At 43.0% G+C, this 19,650-nt stretch overlaps 1 protein-coding gene across 3 annotated transcripts; it reads right to left on the bottom strand.

Annotated features, from left to right (window-relative positions):
• Nucleotides 1–576: 576 nt before the first annotated feature.
• On the bottom strand, nt 577–17,798 carry LOC120785183 (synaptopodin 2-like protein). 3 transcript variants are annotated; one of them, XM_040119654.1, is made up of 4 exons: nt 17,782–17,798; nt 12,721–14,067; nt 6,171–8,242; nt 578–4,040 (listed from the first exon to the last, which is right to left on the bottom strand). In XM_040119654.1, exons 2-4 carry the CDS (start codon nt 12,887–12,889, stop codon nt 2,955–2,957), a joined length of 3,327 nt encoding a protein of 1,108 aa, XP_039975588.1. In that variant the 5' UTR covers nt 12,890–14,067; nt 17,782–17,798; the 3' UTR covers nt 578–2,954. The 3 variants fall into 3 exon arrangements, with proteins under 3 accessions (XP_039975586.1, XP_039975588.1, XP_039975587.1); XM_040119653.1 differs by having other exon boundaries at nt 17,650–17,790; XM_040119652.1 differs by lacking the exons at nt 12,721–14,067; nt 17,782–17,798 and adding an exon at nt 10,745–11,451 and having other exon boundaries at nt 577–4,040.
• Between the last annotated feature and the right edge of the window lie 1,852 nt (nt 17,799–19,650).

Below are 19,650 nucleotides of genomic sequence, written 5' to 3'. Positions count from 1 at the left end.
TAGTATAAGTATAATTCATATAAGCACTGACACTGGGAGAGTGTAGGCTTTTTTCACAACTCATATTTTGACTTGTCAATGTGGTAAAAGCAAATGTGTATTAATGTCATTAATGATGGCTCTGTTGACCATGCAGGCATGCATAATAGCAGGGCCCTGGCACTGGAACAACTAAATGCCCTGCAGCTATCATTCATTACTGGTATTAATTGCACCTCTGCGTTTCCTCCTATGACATGTTTAAATGTCTGCAGTAAAAAGGGTCTATTAGGAATGACATTCAGTCTTACTTTGATAAACAGTGGACACTAAATTGAAATTGTATCCTTAATCTCTACATTTTTTCCCCACAGTATTTTTCTTGCAAGAGAAATTACCTAATTTTAATAATATGATACATTATTGGAAAGAAAATAGAGACCATGACGGAATATATTTAATGTTTATTTTGAGAAACTGTTGCATGTACAGGATCAGTTCAAACAGTATTTCTTCATTTGAACTTCTGTCTGGAGTCCTACAGATGGCAGTCTATGATTCTGTGATAAATGTGGCTTTGGTTTCATTTTTTTACCCTGACGAGTTACTGTGTGGGACATTGCAGTCTAGTAACTATCACCACAAATATGTAGCATGTTGCACTGATAATAAAGCTCAACACTAGACAGTAAAATTGAAAGAAACAAGTCTGCAAATGCTGTGGTTGAGCCTATACATATGTCATTACTTGGGGGCAATAAACAACTTGTAAGCATATGTTTTAAATTTTTTTTAGCATGACTTAAAAATGGTATTCATAACAACTCATTCCAACTATTAAACAACATTAAAATATACTAACTAGATGGTCAGAATTAAGATAATAAAACAATTGACAAACTTTAAATTATTTAAATTGGTGTGTCATCACTTTTTATTGTGCATTCATTTTCCGAAATTATACAGTTATGAAATACAACATGAGCTGTAATGATAAAATGCAGGAATGCAGTCACAGAACCAAAAAAAAAAAAATCTTTATAAAATGATTCTTCTGTGTTTGGATGCTGGCAGTGTCTGCTATGTCCAGAGGTGTACCAGGCTGAAACCAATCCATGACAGTGATAGGCTTAGTCCTGCTGAAGGAGCCAGGTCAAAATGTAGCAGGTGTCCCTGTCACTCCAAAGACATACTGAAGTAAATACTTAGAAATGTGCTGATGCTTCTGGCCTGCATGTCAGGGAATGAAGGAGTGTTGTGTGTGCTGGTGCAAGACTGGTCAAGATGGGAATATTGTAAAATGGCTTTCAGTTATCCCACACTTGAAACAGAAAGTTAGCTCTGGTTTGAAGACAGCAGTCAGGTTTACAGCTAATTGCCACCATCCTATCAACACGCTGCATTGTGCAGCTAATTTTTACTGTAGGATATTTATTTGCTAGTTTTATTGTGAATGACACCTGTTTGAGCAAATCAAATTTTAAACAATGCGAACTTAGCTGCTGAAGTGGAATGAACAGAAGTGCAAATCAAGTATAAAAAGAAACTTCAGAAGTTAAAGATAATGTACATTAGTTCCATATGTATTTAAAATACATATCTTTCCTCTGATCCTTTTCTCAAAAACACTTAGACCAATATTTCATAACAAACAACATTCTTCTAACCTTTTTTCCCAGGAAAGTTTAACAATAACATCTTGTTGTACCTTCTCTACTTGTGTAACATACAATTTTTCTTCTAAACTTTACCAAAACAGGCATTTTGTACACTACGTACAAGCACAAACAAGGTTAATCTGTTCCTCATGAAAGACATTATCGATTTGAAAAGGAGCGACTGTTTGTGATCAGCAAAAGCAACAACATTAGGCTTACATACGTCAGTCTCCAAAATGATTATTACAGTCAATATGCCATTAATTTTGCAAAAGTCTTCAGGTAACATTTGTTCATTCAATTGTTCAACAACAATGTTTAAACATTTGCAAAAAAAAAAAACATGGAAACGGTGTTTGATTGAACAGGTGCATCAATGCCCATCTCACCCTTACATAACCCTTCATACACAACAACTGCCTTTTCTCTTTCATTCTTTGTCAGTCTGTCTGTAAACCTTACATTCATTTTAGCAAATGCAGTACATAAAGCAACTTATACTGTATACATTGTGTTAAACTGATTATTGCACTGTGATAATTATGCATATTATTTATTTTCCATTGATTAAAATGGATAATAAACTGTGGTGAATACTTTGACCATGTATGATAATGTGGATACCATGTGTCCTATCTACCACTGTGTTTTTGTCATGGAAAAATAATGGAAACTCATTTAACCTAGTATTGTCTTGATCAGTATTCATTATGAATTCACTGTATAGTTAAATTTGATCTTGTATTAATATAGAGCAAGGAAAGTGCCTCAACCAAAATACTGTATAGTCCAACAAGATATGTTTACACAATTTTCACTTTGTGTGCCCTTTCTATGCCTTAAAACTCTTCCCATGTTTCCTTGTGTAAGACCAGCAAATATAATGATAATTCATTAATAACATTCAAAACTGATACCCATTTACTTTAACACTATTTAACTGTAATAGTGACTGTGAAGGTATGTTTGTTGTGAAGATGTAAAGAGTATAATATTCATTCAGAGTGAATTCAAATATCTTGGGTTATTTTGAGTCTGAGCACTTTTGGTATGTAATAAGCGTACAAGCCATAGCAACTGCTTTATGTAAAAAGCTTGTTCTTGTCAGTCCGTACTATGAATGGGAGACATAAAATTCTAATACTACCTTGATACAACTTTACCATTGTCCAGGATCAGTGATCAAAGTTGCAGAAAGGTAACTTGTGTAACATTAGTCTGATGAAACTTTATCAGAAAATCTTTTACTGGTTGATCCATTGGCACAAAAGTCTATGAAAACTGAAATTATGCTTTAATTGACATCCAGTAACAGCCTCACAGGTCAGTGGAGACGGTGCCTCTCTTCACCCTCAGGCTGCCGCCCCAGCCGCGGGGGCAGGTGTTGTAGGAGTGCAGGCCAGGCGACCGGAGGCCTGAGTCTTCAGACTCAACAGAGGCATCAGAGTCGGTGAGGGAGCGAGTGTTGTAAAGCCTCACAGGGGAGCAGATCCTCTGTGTTGGGGTAGGAGGAGGGCTGGTGAAGGTAGGGGACTGGGCCCCCAATGCCCGCGACTGGAAGGGGCTGATGGGTGGTTTTTGACAGTCGTAGCCATGGTGGGAATTTCCCAGAGGTGAGATGGGGAGGCTGTGACCGCTCAGTGCACCAGGGGAGGGGCTGTTTTTGCGTTTGGCTGCATTGATGATGTTCTTTGCCAGGAGGCGATGGTTAGCCTTAGAGTCTAAGTTATTAGCAATGGGGGACATGCAGCGACTGTCTTTGGTTGGGGGAATAGGAGAGGTGGCAGAGGATGTGTACAGAGGTTTAGTGGCGAGGAATGATAAACTGGCCTGCGAGAGTGCAGGAGACTGCGAACGTGAACCCCAAGGAGGAGAGACAGGAGATGTGGCTGTAAATGTTTGGGAGGGTCTGGATGGGGAAATGGAGACAACAGTGGAAGTATTCTGGCTTACAATTGGGGATTGGCATCTTGATCCCCAAGGAGGAGTAGCAGTTGTAGAAGTTTGGGAGGCTCTAGGTGTAGGAACAGAGGAAATGGTGGAAGACTGAGTATTTTGGCTCACCATCGGGGACCGGCATCTTGAACCCCAGGGAGGAGAGCGTGGAGAGGTGACTGTAGATGTTTGGGAGGGTCTGGATGCTGTAGTGGAGGTACTGGAAAATTGGATATTCTGACTGATCATAGGGGATTGGCATCTTGTACCCCTGGGAGACGAGACAGGGGAAGTGACTGAGCGGTTGGAGTAGGAGCTGGTGGTGGAGGGGCGATTGGTTTGGAGGCTAGGAGTCCAGGTTCCTGTGGTGGGACCCTCTGGACTGCTGAAACGTCCGATGAGACTGGGCGTCCTGGTTGGTGGGGGAGTCTGACAATGGGTTTCGACTGTGGGGGAGTCCTTTGGTGTCTGTTGGCAATGACAAATAATGTTTTTTTAGACTCTTGAAAACATACATAAACAATTATACCACACAAAATAATACACTGTAATGCTTGTACAATTTTGGAATAATCCAATGTTATTATTTAAATTTTATGGTTTTGATTTTGACCATGACAAGGTGCTTGTGTTTATGCTCTGCATAAACTCACAAAAGACCAAAGTTTTCTGTGAAACTTGACAAATCTATTCCATATGACCCATTTTAATTTTAGCTTCTAAGTGAATCTGTTTTGATAAAAATAGTATCGTCATGGGCACCCCCCCCCCTCCTTCTTACACCACTCTTCCTCTGCCTGCTTTCACTGCTCCCCAACCTTGTGTTCAGCCTGAGCCCCTGTGGCAGTCAGGAAATCTGAGTGTATTCCCTTCTTCTGTACGTGTTTCTTCAATAAGCCTGGCCATCGGTATACATAAGCCTGGTCTTTAGTGTCTCTCTCGGGTTACTGTCATCTAGCCTTCCTGAGTTGGTTAACCTTTACAGGGATATGAAGTTACTCGGCTGAAGCAAAGGTGGCATTCCATGTAATGCACATACTAATTAAGAACTATCTCTGCTTGGGATAATGATAGGAAGACAGTCTGAAGAGTTATAGACTGAACTTCCAAGATCAGTATCCTGAGAAGTTATGGTCTTTTAAGATGAATGTTAGTGTTCATGTTTCAAAGTTCGGGGCATCTGTGGGAGAAACAAGGCCCAGGTCAAAGGTCATATCATTTGTCTAAATGTCTTAGCCCCTGAAGACGAAACAAGACCAAGGCTCGAGTCTTAACACAAACACACATAACCCAGATTCTTATTATAGTGTAAGATATCTTCTAATGGCACGCTGAAATAATTATTTTTGAACTTTAAATATCACATACTGTGTTCCAAAATAGACCTGCCTCTTTTTGCAAATTATCTGTGTGCTTAACGGAGGCATTGAATTTATTAGCATATTCAAGTGTTCACAGTGATTACAAGAAAGGCAGGAAAGTGAAATAACAAACACTGAACTGGGAAATTAATGCTTGAAAGAAGTCAGTGAAGTCAGCAAATGAGAAAAAGGAGAAAGAGGTCACAGCAGAGTGTTAGCATAAAGCTTTAATCAGAGAAGGAAAGATTCACTTTATAACACAAGAAAAATCATAGCAGACAGGATAAGAGACAGCAGAAGAAAGCAGTAAATCAAGGTTTATGAAATGAAACATGCATAGCTGTGTAGTCTAAAACAACAGTGACTGATGACGTCCTGTGAAAAAATACTTGGGGAATTACTGCTTTAAGTCACAAATACTATACTGTATATGTAGGTCCATGACGCAAATTAGTATGCCGCCTGCAGATCTGAAACATCAAAGAATCCAAGTACACACCATATATTTCGGTAGAAAATGCAAAAAAGCAGAGTATACAGTATTACCCTGAAGACACAAAGACGTAAAAGGTGTCTTGCTGTAACTGCAAGTGTGCAGCATTAAATTGCAAATCATAAAGTGGATGCCAGACCATCTGTGAAAGTGCTTTGTGAAGCTGCATCACCCTGGCGACCAAGGTGGAAAACGTGTGAGGTTGTTTCACACTGAAAATGGAAGTTTTCAAATGCTGACGTGCTGAGTGGCATTGAGTTGGCAATTTACCTGATTACATCAAGGCACATTTTTATTTTAAATAAGGGTATATTTTTCTTTTATATTTGTTTTTTCAAATGGAAAAATAAACAAGTAGAGATTTAATGCACAATTATAATATGGTCACTTGAATAATTTTGGAAGCTATTGATTATAATGAATAGAGTGGCAATATTTCTAGCGCATGTATCTTGTAGTATAGGGCAATTATTTCATGATATATTTATAAGATTTAAACATTGCACATGTAAAAATATTCCACTCTTTTACGTACCTACAATACATGAGATAGTACAAAGAAAGAAGAGGCAGAAGAAGAAGGCACAAGTTTAGGAAAAAGGTAGTTAGTGCAGTAAACTGTAAATTTTAAGCCTTCTAAGATTAGTTTTAGTTTAGCAACTATGTGCGTAATTTCTACAAAAGAACCAATCAATCTGATGTGAAAAAAAAATTCTAAAAATTATACAGAGGGGGCCTCCACACCTGTGGTGAAATCCCTGCCTTCTTTGCAGAAAATGTGGGCCTTGGTGCCTGGACCCCCGACCGGGGAGAGGACACTCGCTCTGGAGAAAAGGCAGGCATAGGAGAACTGATCCTTGGCTGCCCAGAGGCTGGATTTGACAGATATGCTGCTCCTCCTGTGGGGCTGAGAGGCAGCTGAGGAGACATGCACTGGGTACTCAAGTGAGAGGGAGGGTTGTTAGGTAAGGAAGTCTGTCTGGGGAAGGTTTGGGTGGAGACAAGGTTCTTGGCCTGTGGTGCTCCTCTGGGTAGCATACTAATGGGGTCCTTGACTGGGTTAAAGGTGAAGAGGGACGAGCTAAGCTGGTAGGGCCGATGTCTTGATAGGTCCATCTCTATCTTGGAGCATCCATTCTCTAAAGGAGGTGGCTCCAGAACTGGCTGTGGCGCTGGAGCTTTTTGCCTCGGTTTTTGCTGGACAGCTTGTTGGGCCTTCAGGTTTTGTGAAAGCTGAGCACTCATGTCAGAGTTTTTAGCAATGGCCTTGACCCTGCCGGGCATGTTTGATGGGTAAACCCAAGATGGTGGCAGAGACATTGTGGGAGAAGGAGACCTCATTTGTCCTGCATTCTGATTCTCAATGACATATTTCTCCATCCTGGATTGACGCTTGGCAAACAGCTCAGCCCCCTTTCCTGAAACATTGGTAAGGATCTGTTCAGGCCTGTGCTCTGCCCTTGGTCGGGTCCTGGAGCTCTTAAGGCAGGAGGCCCACTCTGGAGTTCTAGCCTCCTCTTCCCTATCCTCTTCCTTTGCGAGGAAGTTGGAGGCCTCTGCACCCAGAGCCAGTAACTCTTCCTCAGATGTTGGCTCAGGCACAGATCTTTGTCCATGTTTCTTCCTTTCATCCACCCCTTGCACCAGAGAGAGTAGCTCAGGGTTTGGAGCTACCACTGGCTTCTCTTTGAATGTGAACATTGACTTCTTACTTGCCCTCCTGGCAGCCACCTCTTCAAGTACTCCTGTTTTGCTTGGTGCTATTAGCTTCCTCTCTCCAGAGGGCTGAGGAACAGAAGTGGAGGGCTTTGGGGCTGTGGGAGGGCCATAATGAGGCATGGGTGGGTAGTGAGATATAGACGAAACAGGGAGCTGGGATGGTGGAGGGGAAGAAGGTAACATCACAGGAGACATCGGAGGTGGACTGGAGTAGTAGGCCTGCGGGGGTTGGTTTGTGAAGGCCGGTAGAGGAGGTGTGGGATATGATGGAGGCGGAGGTGGAGGTGAGAACACCACAGGTTGGGCAGCAGTGAAAGCAGGCAGAGGAGGAGTGGTGTAAGAAGGAGGAGGAGGGATGTCCATGACAGGGCTGACTGCCTCTGGAGACTGTACTGTCACTGGGGAGAAAAAGGGCCTGGCAGTTCTGTTGAGGATGGCGCTTGTCTGCTTGGATGTGGACACAGACACCCTCTCAGGTCCAGAGGCATTGTGGCAGCCATTAAGAAGCATTCCACGGGGGGCTGTCCCTGTGTGTCCCCCATTTATCTCTGCTTCCCCCTTGACATGTTCCATCATGACTGGATCAGTATTATTACTTCCAAGGGGAATCTCATCCTTAACTTTGTCCTCGTGGATTTTATCTCTTGCTTCTTCCTCCTCCTCCTGCTCTTCCTTGACAGGGAGGAAGTGTCTCTCCTGGATAACACTGCCCTCCATGTCCTCTTCTTTTTGGAAGTCTTTACCTGGCTCCTCCATGATATCACCTACTGTAGGTACCCTTACAGGTGGTGAGAAGAGTGGCTTGGTAGTACTATTCTTTAGGTTGAGATCTCTATCTTTTTCCTCACTGCTCCTCTCTGCCCATGTTAGTTTGTTAGACGAGGGGTCGGTTTTCACATTCTCCGCTCTGTCCTCCTCTGACCCCTCTCCACAGCTTTCAAGCGTGAAGGCATTGACTCTCTGCTTGCGGCGGTTGAAGAGCTGCACGCCTCTGGAGCTGGAGTTGGAAGGGATGGTGAGCTGAGCTGCAATGATCTGACTCCGAACTCGAGCCTCTTTGAGCTCCTTCTCTGATAAACTGGCGCTCCGTGTCAGATCTGGAGTGAAAGAGACAGAGAGAGCAAAGTGGAAAGCCTGATCAATGAGAGAAACAAGGGATTTAGTTTTATGTTCCATAATAGAGATGTTTTATTAATGATCAAAGGGACCCTAACTTTGTGAGACTTACATCAGCTATTCAAACAAATACCGCTCCCTCAACATCTAATTAAAGCTCACCACACCGCATTTATGTACAAACAGAGTGAAGCAGCGAGGACAAATTTTTAACAAGTCTGGGATTGAAAATTCTCCTTAAAACCCACATAATTGTGTCTGCACCACATGGTTTTTATGGGTCCTTGCAGTACTTTTGATTCCAACCAATCCAGCGAGAAAAATAAGGCTTTGAGGACACTTGACTCAGCAGACCGGAGCTGTAGACAAAGAACTCACAGACGTAGGCGGGGAAACATTTCAAATAAACAATTTAATAGAAGAGACTTAAAGCTTTTTGGCTCAAATTAATAAAAAGATCTAGGTCATTGTCTGCTATCGTACAAAAAAAAAAAAAGATCAGTGTCTTACAGTAATTCTGCAGTTTTGCTGACTGCTTTGAAATTCAGAGCTAAAATATGTCTATGTTAAAATTGACTGTTTGTTTTCTGAGCTTAAGAGCTCCATTCCAGGCAGTGGAGCTATTTCCTCTGCCATCTGCAGTAGTCCCTCCCAGAGCATTCCTCCACTGCTGAGAAAACTCCCTGCCTGAGCTTCCAACATGCCTTTGGTTTCTCTCTGTAGTTAATTTTTGAAATACTGCAGCTCAAACCCTTAATAGACCATTTTTATATTCTACAGCTTCCAAAAATGACATCTTTCGACTGCTGTCTATAAACATACTATACAATCAAGTGTTCCCATCTTAAATATAGTGACTGCATCATGATTCAAAGTTCATGAGAGGAAAATCAAAGCTGCATCTTTTCTTCTATTTTTTTTAAGAAAATAAAAACATAAAGTCGTAGACTCTCTGATGGACATTTAAGAAGAGAATAACTCATTGTAATGACACATCTGGTGGATTATTCATCTAATTCATGTAACTCTAACTGGTGGAAGGTATTTAACATCCCTCCAGTAGGTTTCGCAGACAGCTGCCAAAGCCATGACTCTTTCTTCGTTTAATAAGGTGACGGATCCAGACAACTACATTATTTGATGTAATCATGTGCCAATCACAATAATTATGCGTAAATCAATCACTTGTAAAGCTGCCCTATATAACTCATTCTGCAAGCACTTTTTCCTGGCCTAGAGTATAAAGCTTACATGATCATTCCCCCAGCAAAAGGAATAATATGCATCTGTCATTGATTTTACAGACTTGAAGTCTGCCCTCACGGTAATTAAATTAACTCTTTGTAGGGTGCCGTTGAGTTCCTTCCACATAAAGCCATCTAAAGTTCAAGAGCACATGTTAATTCTGCCCTATCGTTTTAAGAAATAAAGAGGGACCACGGGGCCCATTCGGATTACAAACGTTTGCATTGCGTTTATAGGCACAACATTGCGCCCTTTGACCGTGACTTCGGTCACGCCTGCTCGGAAAATGCATCAGTGTCAGTGACAGCCGGGGACAAATCAATCAAGCTGACGCCGACGGAGGAACGACAGAGCGTGAGACCGTGAGAGGGAGATCCCTCAACCACGCTACACATTTGTGGCGGCAACGTAACGAGGATAAACGCGTTATCACACCGCCTTTCGAGCGGCCCCTCCTCGCAGTGCCACCGGCATTGAGCATAAATCCATTTTCTCTCCTAGATTGCGGCAGGGATATGAACCACGGCCCTGTCCCGCCGCCACTTACTGTATATTCAGAGCCCTTTATCGAGGCTGTCGATACGGGTGGCGGTGCCTCCACGGGTCGCGAGTAACGCGCCGGGGCAGCGGGGCTTGAGATGAAAGGTGAAGCGCACTGCTTATCAAGTGGCATGCAGGTGCAGAGCCCGCCGGCGGACAACGCGAGTGAAACTCCTCCTGAGATTTGGACTTCTATCTGTTTTTTTTTTTTTTTTTTTTCTCAAGTTTTTCCGTTACCTCGATTTGGTTTGCAGAAAACATGGGTCGTAATCTGATTACATGTGAGCAGCCACTTAGCCATTGCATGGAAATCTTAATCAACAACGAGTAAACGGAAATAAATCTGATTTGACGAAATTCGGTCGTGTTATTTTTAGTTACAGTGCGGATTAAACATTACAGTTCACAGCAGGGCTGTGTTGTAACCGACTCATAAGAAGTCGGTTACAACTTTTTCAGTTTGTGAGGCGAAAAAAAAAAAAGTTACCTGAAGTTTATGAACGGTAGCCGATTTCTTCGGTTACAAGAACTACACACTGCTACTTAGAAGTCACACTTTTGTTGGGTTTGTTTTCACAAAAACGGCCACATATTGCTCCTCAGTTTGAATCAGAGGCTGTAAAACATCCCAACGATTCACGAGTTCACTGGAAGCGGAGTCAGTCTTGCGGGGTCCACTGTAACGACTAATCTCTTACCTTTTTCCGTGTCAAAAGTCAGAGCTCCGCCGTTTGGTAGTACTTCCAGAAGAGTTTTCAATTTAACTGCGTCTGATAGCTTCACGCCCCTTTTCTGTAGCGAGACACAGGATCGGGTTTCTTTTCCTCCGCAGTCCAGGACACAGACAGAGAGGCAGGCAGGCAGGCAGGCAGGCAGGGAAGGAGGGAAGGAGGGAAGGAGGGAGGGGGGTCTGTAGCTGGAGGCTGTGCTGTCTGTCATTCAGCCTCCAGCTCCGCTTCCCGTTTTCAAATCTGTGTTACCGCCACCTCCACAGGGCTTCCACTAATTATAAAAACCGAGACATGCCACTGAGTAAAGAGCTCTGTTGGGAAAGTATCGATGTCGCTGTTTTGACAGTCCAGGAGAGGTGCCCAGTCAATGGCGAGTATGGAGCGGCTTATCTCTCTCTAATGTCCTGTGATGGCAGGGAAGTGTCTGACCCTTGCTGCAGTCTTTGAAGTCGAAAGGGAACACAGAGATATTCCATTTTATGCGTGTATAGATTAGACCGCTGGGACACCAGAGCACCAGCAACCGGCCTCTGCTGCCCTCCATGTCCGTCTGGACAACACCACGTGTGTCAGAAAGTGCACTCTCCCCAACCAAATATCTGCCCTCCTTGAACCCTCTGGGCCCTGAGCTCCAACCTGCAAGGGCAGGATAGGAATTTCCTGTCCTCCAACGGAGACAAAACTCAGCCCTCAGCAATGATGCAAGAGCCACCCCCCACCTCTAACTTTCTCCACCTCATCCTTCTGCCCTCGTAACCATCCCCTCATCCCTGCGTGGGTGAGAGCAGACGGGAAAACTCCCCCACAGCCGGAGGATTTAAGTCGGGGGGCCAACCCTGCATTTGTGTATCAAAGGTCAGATTACCCTGTCGGATGTTATCTTTCTCCGGGCGATGGCTGTGGGGTGAGCGGGATGACAGCACCAGCCCCCGTGGGTGATGTGTGAAGCGGTATGGAAAGACAAGGATTAACAGAGGTCCTGGGATCTTACCAGACTGAATTTGACCTCAACTCCTGGTGGATCCCATGGGGGAAATACAAGACCAGCCCAGGGGTTGAAACCAAGCTCATATTGTTACTTTTGTGCGTTATGAAAGGTTTCTGCAGAGGTGTAGTCGACTTTTATCAGTGCCTTTGTGTTGTTTTTGGTGATTTATGTTCAATTTGAGGAAACTAACTAGTGAGTAATGAGTGATGGGAACACTCTTGGAAGCACAGAGGCTATAGATGTTTATCAAGGCCTTGGCTACATAACAGTTACTTGATGGCTATGACCTTTTTGTTTTGCTTCCCCACAGCACAATGTCCTTTTACTCTCTTTGAATACTGCATCTGAAAAACTTGTCACAGCCCAGAGGTAATTATCTGTCCAGCCGACCATTGTTTTGTTGTTTCTTAATATTGCTATTTAACAACATGATATTTTGGTGATATGAGCAGTGTGCAGTCAGAGAGAAATATTTCGTAGATCTATTTCTGTTGAACCGTTACTCTTCTGGGAGTTGTGAAAGTAAAAAGACAGTTCTAAAAAGTTTCCAAACAGCTTTTCCCACAAGTTAGCCCATTATTTTCAATGGCTGTGTTGAATATTAAGACTGCCCTTCAGCAGTGATGCATAATGGCATTTCCATTGCTGTTAGGACAGCCTGTATTGTTACAGCATGGAAACAGATGTTTCATGGAGCATTTCACTGTGTCAAGTTACACTGGTGAGGCAGAGTTGCCTGTTTTCTCTATCTGTTGTCTATTCCTCTCACTTGTAGGTTTTCTGATATGATGATATACTACAGTTCAAGCCATGCTGTAGCATTAAGGCTGCACTAAAAACTAACCACTGGAAATGTATTTACAACTACATTTCTGCGTCAGGAAGTAACGGAGGAATAAAACACTTTCACGCTGCCCAAAAAAGGACAGAAAATGCCAGATAAACAAACACTTACTTGTTTTCCGGCTCATCTGGTCTTTGTTGAATCCCGTCTTCTCCCATGATGCAGTGCACTCTGTCCCAGGAGTGTACAGGTCTTTTGTTGCCTGGAGAGGTTTTCTCAACCCTCCTGGACTCCAGCTCACCCCTCTCCTGAGAGACGTATGTCCCTTCTGCATCTCCATCACTGCCCACGGTTCAATTCTGCTGCAGCAGAAACAAAAGCCCACAGCAGGGGGAAATGTGACTGTTTCGTTCCAGTCAACTCAATCTTCTCTCCTGATAAGATGAAACCGCTGGTCCCGTTGGAGGATGGAAGTTTTGTTCCTCACTGGTAGGGAGTGATTATGTTTGGAAATACAAGAAAAAACAAAAAATGACGAGGAAAGGAGTAGCTCAGCGTTCCAGGATGCTGCCGGTCATGGCTCCCCTTTTAGCAATAATCCCTCCAAATGTTGTTCTGTAGTCAGCTGAACTTTGACAGAAGAAGTGCATTCTTATTTTGGTCTTCATGAAGTATTATTCTTTATCTAACAGGACGTCCCAGGAGGGTCAACTCCAATGTGCCTTGGATGTGTTCCCATGGACTAGTTTTTTGTGCTCTGTTAAAAATCTGGCAAAAAGGGATGAGAAACAGTCCAGTCTTCTCAATTTGCATCTCTCTAATACTCCTTTTTTTTCCCCAGACGTCAGTCTTCCTCCTCTGCTATTTTGGTCACCAAAACATGCTTTTTGTCTGCTTCCCAATCTCCAGCCCACAGATTATTTTTCTCCCAGAGAAAAGGATCTGCCCTTTATCTTGGAGATCATAACTCTACAGTGACGTGAAGGGGAACTGTGTATATGGCGGCTTCCTGCTGTTAGGTGCATGTGAGGAATAACATTTCACTCTGGAAAGGTCATTCTTGGTTTGTATTCAGAGCTCCAATGCATTCAGCTAGAGTTCCTAAATTCAAGTGTACTGTGTTATTTCTTATACATTGAAGCCAGATACAGCCTCTGAAGGCAGGATAATAAGATTCTGTCTCTTGTTTATTCACAAAACCACAATTGAGAGGGAAAGTTCTTGTAGTTCTTATAATTCTTATGATAGTTTTGATTAATACTGAAAGGCATCAGCATACTAGAACTAAGGATTCGTCATGAATTCAGTAACTCTGCAGTCAGCAGCTCCTCCATTCAGAATTTGTTATGCTAAGAAAGACTTGATGTCTGTGTTCTGATTGTTCAGCCAGTTTTTAGGACAATCTGTTTTAGTTTGGTGAACTAAGCTTAAGCTGTTGATAAAAGGAAAGGTTGGGGGGAAAAAGGTCACGACACTTCATCTAATGCATCTCCATGTCCATTTTCCCTCCAGGATCACCTGTAAAAAAGAGAAATACACAGGTTTAATTCAGTTATGCAAATGTCAAAAGCATCTTCTTCAGTTATGTTATTTAAATGTGACATTTACACAGACAAAAGCTGGATGTTACATCTACCCACAACTCTGGCAAACCACAGCTTTGGCAAACAGCTGGTACAAGAATCCTACTCAATTGTCCGTCATCACCCTTTGTGTAATAGCATGAGTTTCAACCCACTGCTTTGTACAGGAATTAAAGTATTATCGTGATGGTTTCAAGAAAACAGTCCAAAAGACCTGACCTTTGTGCCGACAGAGAGTCTGCAGTTTCCAGAAATTGGAATTGGTGACTGTTTCTTGAGAAAGTGGTCTGAAGAACTTTTTAATATACTCGGCTTGGCTCGTCTAAGTCTTTTGCTGAACGCTGGTTTACTTTACGGCTCAAATCTCCACTCGAATCCATTTATGAGACAATGACAGTCCAATTCTCTGTCTTTCAAGATGAAGATCAGCCTTCTCACTTTGAACTTTTGTCAGGCTAAAATGGTGGGGAAGGAAATGAGGAGATGCCTTTATAAAAGTCTGAACGTGATAAAACTCAGCGATGTCTCCAAAGAAGGAAGGGAGGTCACAATTCATTTTGAATTGAGTGTCGGAAATCTGTATTAAACCTGCCAAAAAATTAGCTTTATCTCTGTGCCTGGGTCTATGATGTGATAGAGCACACTGAGGAAGTGAGTGTGGATTAAATATTTCCATGCAGCATAAAGTGAAGAGACAAACAAAGATTTTGAATTACCTACAGTGACATCCATTGCATTCCTCCCTCTTATCCAATAAGGCATTTCATTAGATCAGCAGTGTCATGTTCCCCCTTCAAAGTTAATAAGACCCACCGGCAAAGTTTGTAATGATAAACCGGTGTTTACACATCCTTGTCTGTGATCAGACTTGCCTCTCCTTGAAGCCGATCAGGGTTGCATTTGTTTTTGTTGGTGAGTCACCACTGTAACACTCAGGAGGAGTGGGAGGCCTGTGCAGAGAACTACACACATAATCATTATTTTTAAATGTCTTTTCAGAGATTCCTCAGAGCCATGGCAACCACATTCATCTTTTTTCTTGAGGTGTTTCAGGCACCGCAAAAGACCGTGTTTTGTGGAGACGCTCTCCAGTACGACAGCTGAGTCATGACAGTGTGTAGGAGGACTACTCACTGGCCACTGAAGACAATCAGCCCAAACAAAACACTGCCCCACCTCCCTGCAGAAAAGAAACAAAAATCCTCCACAGTTTAGCTTACTGGTGTGATCGTGTCAAGTGAGAAGAGATGAAGGCCGGTATTGTTTAGACACTCTGACAACAGCCCTTTGATTTCCCCAGATGTGTGATCCATGTTGGGATCAATCTGGACCTCATCTGGAAACAGACATTGATTTATTAGATTAGATCAATGGTTTCTGAGGTGAACACATTTGGAGAGTGTGCTCTAGTACACTGCTGTACCAGATTGATTAAAATATGGTTTAATTATTGTCTTTGATCCAGCCTGAAAATATTTATTAACTCCTGGACGAAGAACAGATGCAGCAAACTCAAAATTGACATCAGCAGAGATGCATAATCACTGTGGCTTAGAAAACAAAACACCAACATATGGACTCCTGAAATCCTCGTCTGCCACAATCTGTTATTTTTTCTTTTCATTCGTCCCAGTTTGTTAATTTCCAGCCTGGGTGTTGTGTTTTGTCCCTGCCTCAACCGCTCCTATTTACTTGCCATTCCTAAGATCTGATGTCATCCACCCCCCCCACCCCCACCCTTCAATTACCTTGAAGTTCAAAAGGTATTTTACAGTGCCCACCTGTCCTGCTCAGCCCCCACCCCTGCACACTTTTCCTGTACCACCCAATGACCTCCATGATTAGAGCCAAGGATATCATTTACAGTCTGGCCCGTAGGCTACTTTGGTGTGTAATCACAGAGTTCCTGTGCATCGTCAACCTATGACAGGATCATAGGCAGACAGCAAATCTATCCCAATGCTCTCTGCAGCTCGTCTCAATTATTGATGTCGCATGGGAGAAATGAATTTGGCAGCCGTACAAACTGTCATCATTCATCTGTCCCTCGTAGCCGTTGTCTGGTACATTTGTTACACATCTGTATCAATAGCCAACTTCTAGAAAGCATGCCAGTCACCTAATAACTCATATACTGCATGCATTTTCACCTCAGGTGTGGCATCTGTACATCATCAGTTGCTCTGAGTGCATATGTGTTGAATTGTGGGAGATATGTGGATGTCAGGTGAGCGTGCATGCCACCAACTGTAAGACTCGTGGGTATCAATTACCGGGTTTATAATGGGACACCTGGTCAGGACACTGACTTAAAGCCTTTGTGATTTAATCCCTTACGGGCAGAGCTGCTATGTGTCTGCTATATCTCGTCTTTGCCTGGCTCCTTTACAGTTTGGCATGTAAAAATCATTCAGCCGTAAATGGTAAAGGCTTTAGCAGGCCCCTTTGCTCTCTGTCTTTCTCTCTTGCTCAGACAAAGAGCCATTCAAGGGCCCTTGCAGCACTACAAAATAATTTCAGGTAGTGCTCCAAAATTAGCATTCCTGGTTCATAATTCCTCAGGAGGCTGTGATAGTCAACATGCCTCGGCCTGTGCTGGCTGATGACTGACATCTAAAACAATGCAAGGCACAGACGCCAATGAAAGTCACAAATGTCTCTTTCTCTCTCTGTTTCTCTTTTCTCTTTTAGGAATCCTGCGAGTGCATTCATTAAACATGCAGAGGAAAACCTTGTAATGAAGTGTCTGCTTCATGTGCAGCTCATCGTACTCTCATAGTCGCAGGTGGAGAAGTTCAAGAGGCAAAGATAAACACTCGAAGTAGGTGTGTATGATCTGGTGCCAAGAAGGAGGAACCTTCTAAAGAAGTCAGAGTCATAATGTGAAAACTGTTAGACATGGAAGGCAGGAAGTACAAGCACATTTTAAAAATGTAAAACGTGTGCAAGTAATATCAATACTGCAGGAACTAATTGCAGAATGTTATTGACTTTTTGGCAGTCACTCTGTTCACATTCAGACATTTGACAAAACCATTTTCTGCAGTTTCAAAGCGTCTTCAGTTACAGCAAAACCTAAGGGGTGTCATTTATATATATGGTAACATATGGCTGAACAAAACCTACCATTGCCCCCTGTAAAGCAGTTAATGGGCCTCACCTGTTGTGTTAACAGGAAGCAATTACTTATATACGAAAGTCAATACAGTCTCCAGCCGGGTCTTTAATTGGATAAACCCTCTAATGTTACACAGTGCAGTTCAAGTCTATAACCTGACTACACAGCAGGCTCCACACAGTCAGGACAATAGAGTCAGATATCAGTGCCCACAGTGCTAATGTAGCCAGCCAACCCCCTCTGCAAGCCTGCGGCCTGCGTCGAGGGGAAAAAACAGCAGCCACAGATGTTTGTCATCCACTCAGACAAAGACTTTCAAAGTTTCCCTCCTCTTCTGCTACAGTTCACTGCATTCCCCCTGCTCTCTCTCTCTCTCTCCAAACAAAGATAATGTCTTACCCTGTAGAGATAAATATAATGGGCTGCAGGTGACAAAGTCTGCAGCGATCACAGTTTCACAGCGACAGATAAAATTCCAGGATTTAGTGCTCCTTCCTGTTTGGTGTGTCCTGGTTTAGTCATGCCGCTCACCTGTACTCAAATGGGTCTGGCTGTGTGAGGCAGCAAGAGTGCGTACTGCCCCTTTTCAGTTCCTACGACTCTGCACACACACCTCCCACTTTTACCTCTCCTCTCGCTCCCTCTCTCTGTCTCTTTCCCTCTCTCTCTCAGTTGAAGCAGACGACGGATGGGGGTGGGAGGGGGGTCAGCTGGAACACAGAAGGCTCTTTGTCTGGGATCTTTTCATATGGTTTCCTTCAAGCTTGCATACTGAACACATTATGCTATAATATATTTTCATATTCAACACAGGGATGTGGAGAGACCAGTGGGCCCCACTCTGTTCTCTTTCCCCCCGTTTTTTCCCTTCTTGACCAATTTTCCCGCCATGCAAACTGGGCAGAGAAATCCAAATGAAGAATGAAAACTATGCAAGAAAAACGTAAGACTAAGTTCCTGCTAAAGCCACAGAATCTGTTGATGCAGCTGACTGTTATTGAATAATAAAACGCAAACACAGATAATCATTTCCTCTCAAAAATTGAGAAAAGAAACATCAGACATGAAGATCCTATAGAGCTTTTTATAATGCGGATTGCTCAGGACAGTAACTCAGGGACATTCATATTTGATGTATAGTGCACAATTTTTAGCCTCTCTGCAGGGATGTTAATACTAAAATTTATGAATAAAACTCCTTATCTCCAAATATGTTTATACTCAAAAGATCCCAAAAGTGCCATAAATTTTCAAAATGTGACATCTGTTTCTCTGTATAGTTTCTGACGCTTAGAAATTATTAGATCTTTAGATTTACAAATCTACAGTCTTCTGCAGAGAAATGCTTGGATACATTTCACTAATCTTTTAAATGTTTTATCCTGAAACCTGAAGGCCCTCCATGAGGAGAGAACTGTCTGTGAATATTGGATTGGCTGGGACTGCATGACTGTGTCATATGTTGGAAAATATGTATCTTGAATGACTGCCAGACTTTAGGAGTAACATCCTGATCACCCTTCAGCCATAAAATATGCTAACTTTACTTGATGGTGCAATTATTCCGCTTGTGGTTCACCACTCTTTCAAACAGCAGGTCACACAAAGTTTACCAAAAGGCAAACCTCTTCTTCCAAAATCAATTTGGACCAGGAGCATGTTGAAAAGCATATAAAAATCATTTCTGCATCTTCTGTGATTCTGAAGGTTTTGTTGGTTGGGATTTTGGTGAGATATGTTTATCTGAACTTTTCTTTCCACCACCTTTCCTCACCTGATGGATGGTCCTGCCAAGCTGTTCAAATGATCCATCACATTGAGGCTACTTTAAGTAACGTCTCTGCCCTGCCTCACCTCCTCCCTCGACATCCCTTTCCTCCTGCTCCCATTCTTCCTCTATGTATTCTTCTATCATTTTCCTCTCTTTCCTTACACAACTGTCAGACCTAATCGATTTCCCTCTCCCTTATCTCTGTGTCTCCTTTATTTATAGTCTCACTTTAGGGTACTTATTCCTATTTTCCACCTCCAGTCTCCCTATCTTCATCACCATTCCTGTGTGCTCTCTCCTTTGACCCAGCCTCTCCTCACTCGTTTAAATGAGTATGACCCCACGGAGCTGGGAGAGCAGCCATTAGCCGCTGTGTCTCTCTTTCGTGCTTCTCCCTCTCTGCTTTTCCAGCGGCCCGCTTGGCTCTGCTCTTTTGGCATGACTCTCTGAAGGGCAGCTGTGTGTGTGGGAGACCAGGGAACTGAGGGGAAATGTTAGCACACATTCCTTCAGAAGAAGGGCTTTTGCTGCAAAGAGAGCATTGTGGAATTTCCTAAGTGATCTGGTTTGCATTCCCTCTCGAGTCGGGTCCATCTACAGAAGCTATTAAAGAGCGTTTGCGATGGCCG

Source organism: Xiphias gladius, chromosome 23, assembly GCF_016859285.1.
Source record: "Xiphias gladius isolate SHS-SW01 ecotype Sanya breed wild chromosome 23, ASM1685928v1, whole genome shotgun sequence".
NCBI classification, from domain to species: domain Eukaryota; kingdom Metazoa; phylum Chordata; class Actinopteri; order Istiophoriformes; family Xiphiidae; genus Xiphias; species Xiphias gladius.
This window is presented reverse-complemented; position numbering and strand designations above follow the sequence as displayed.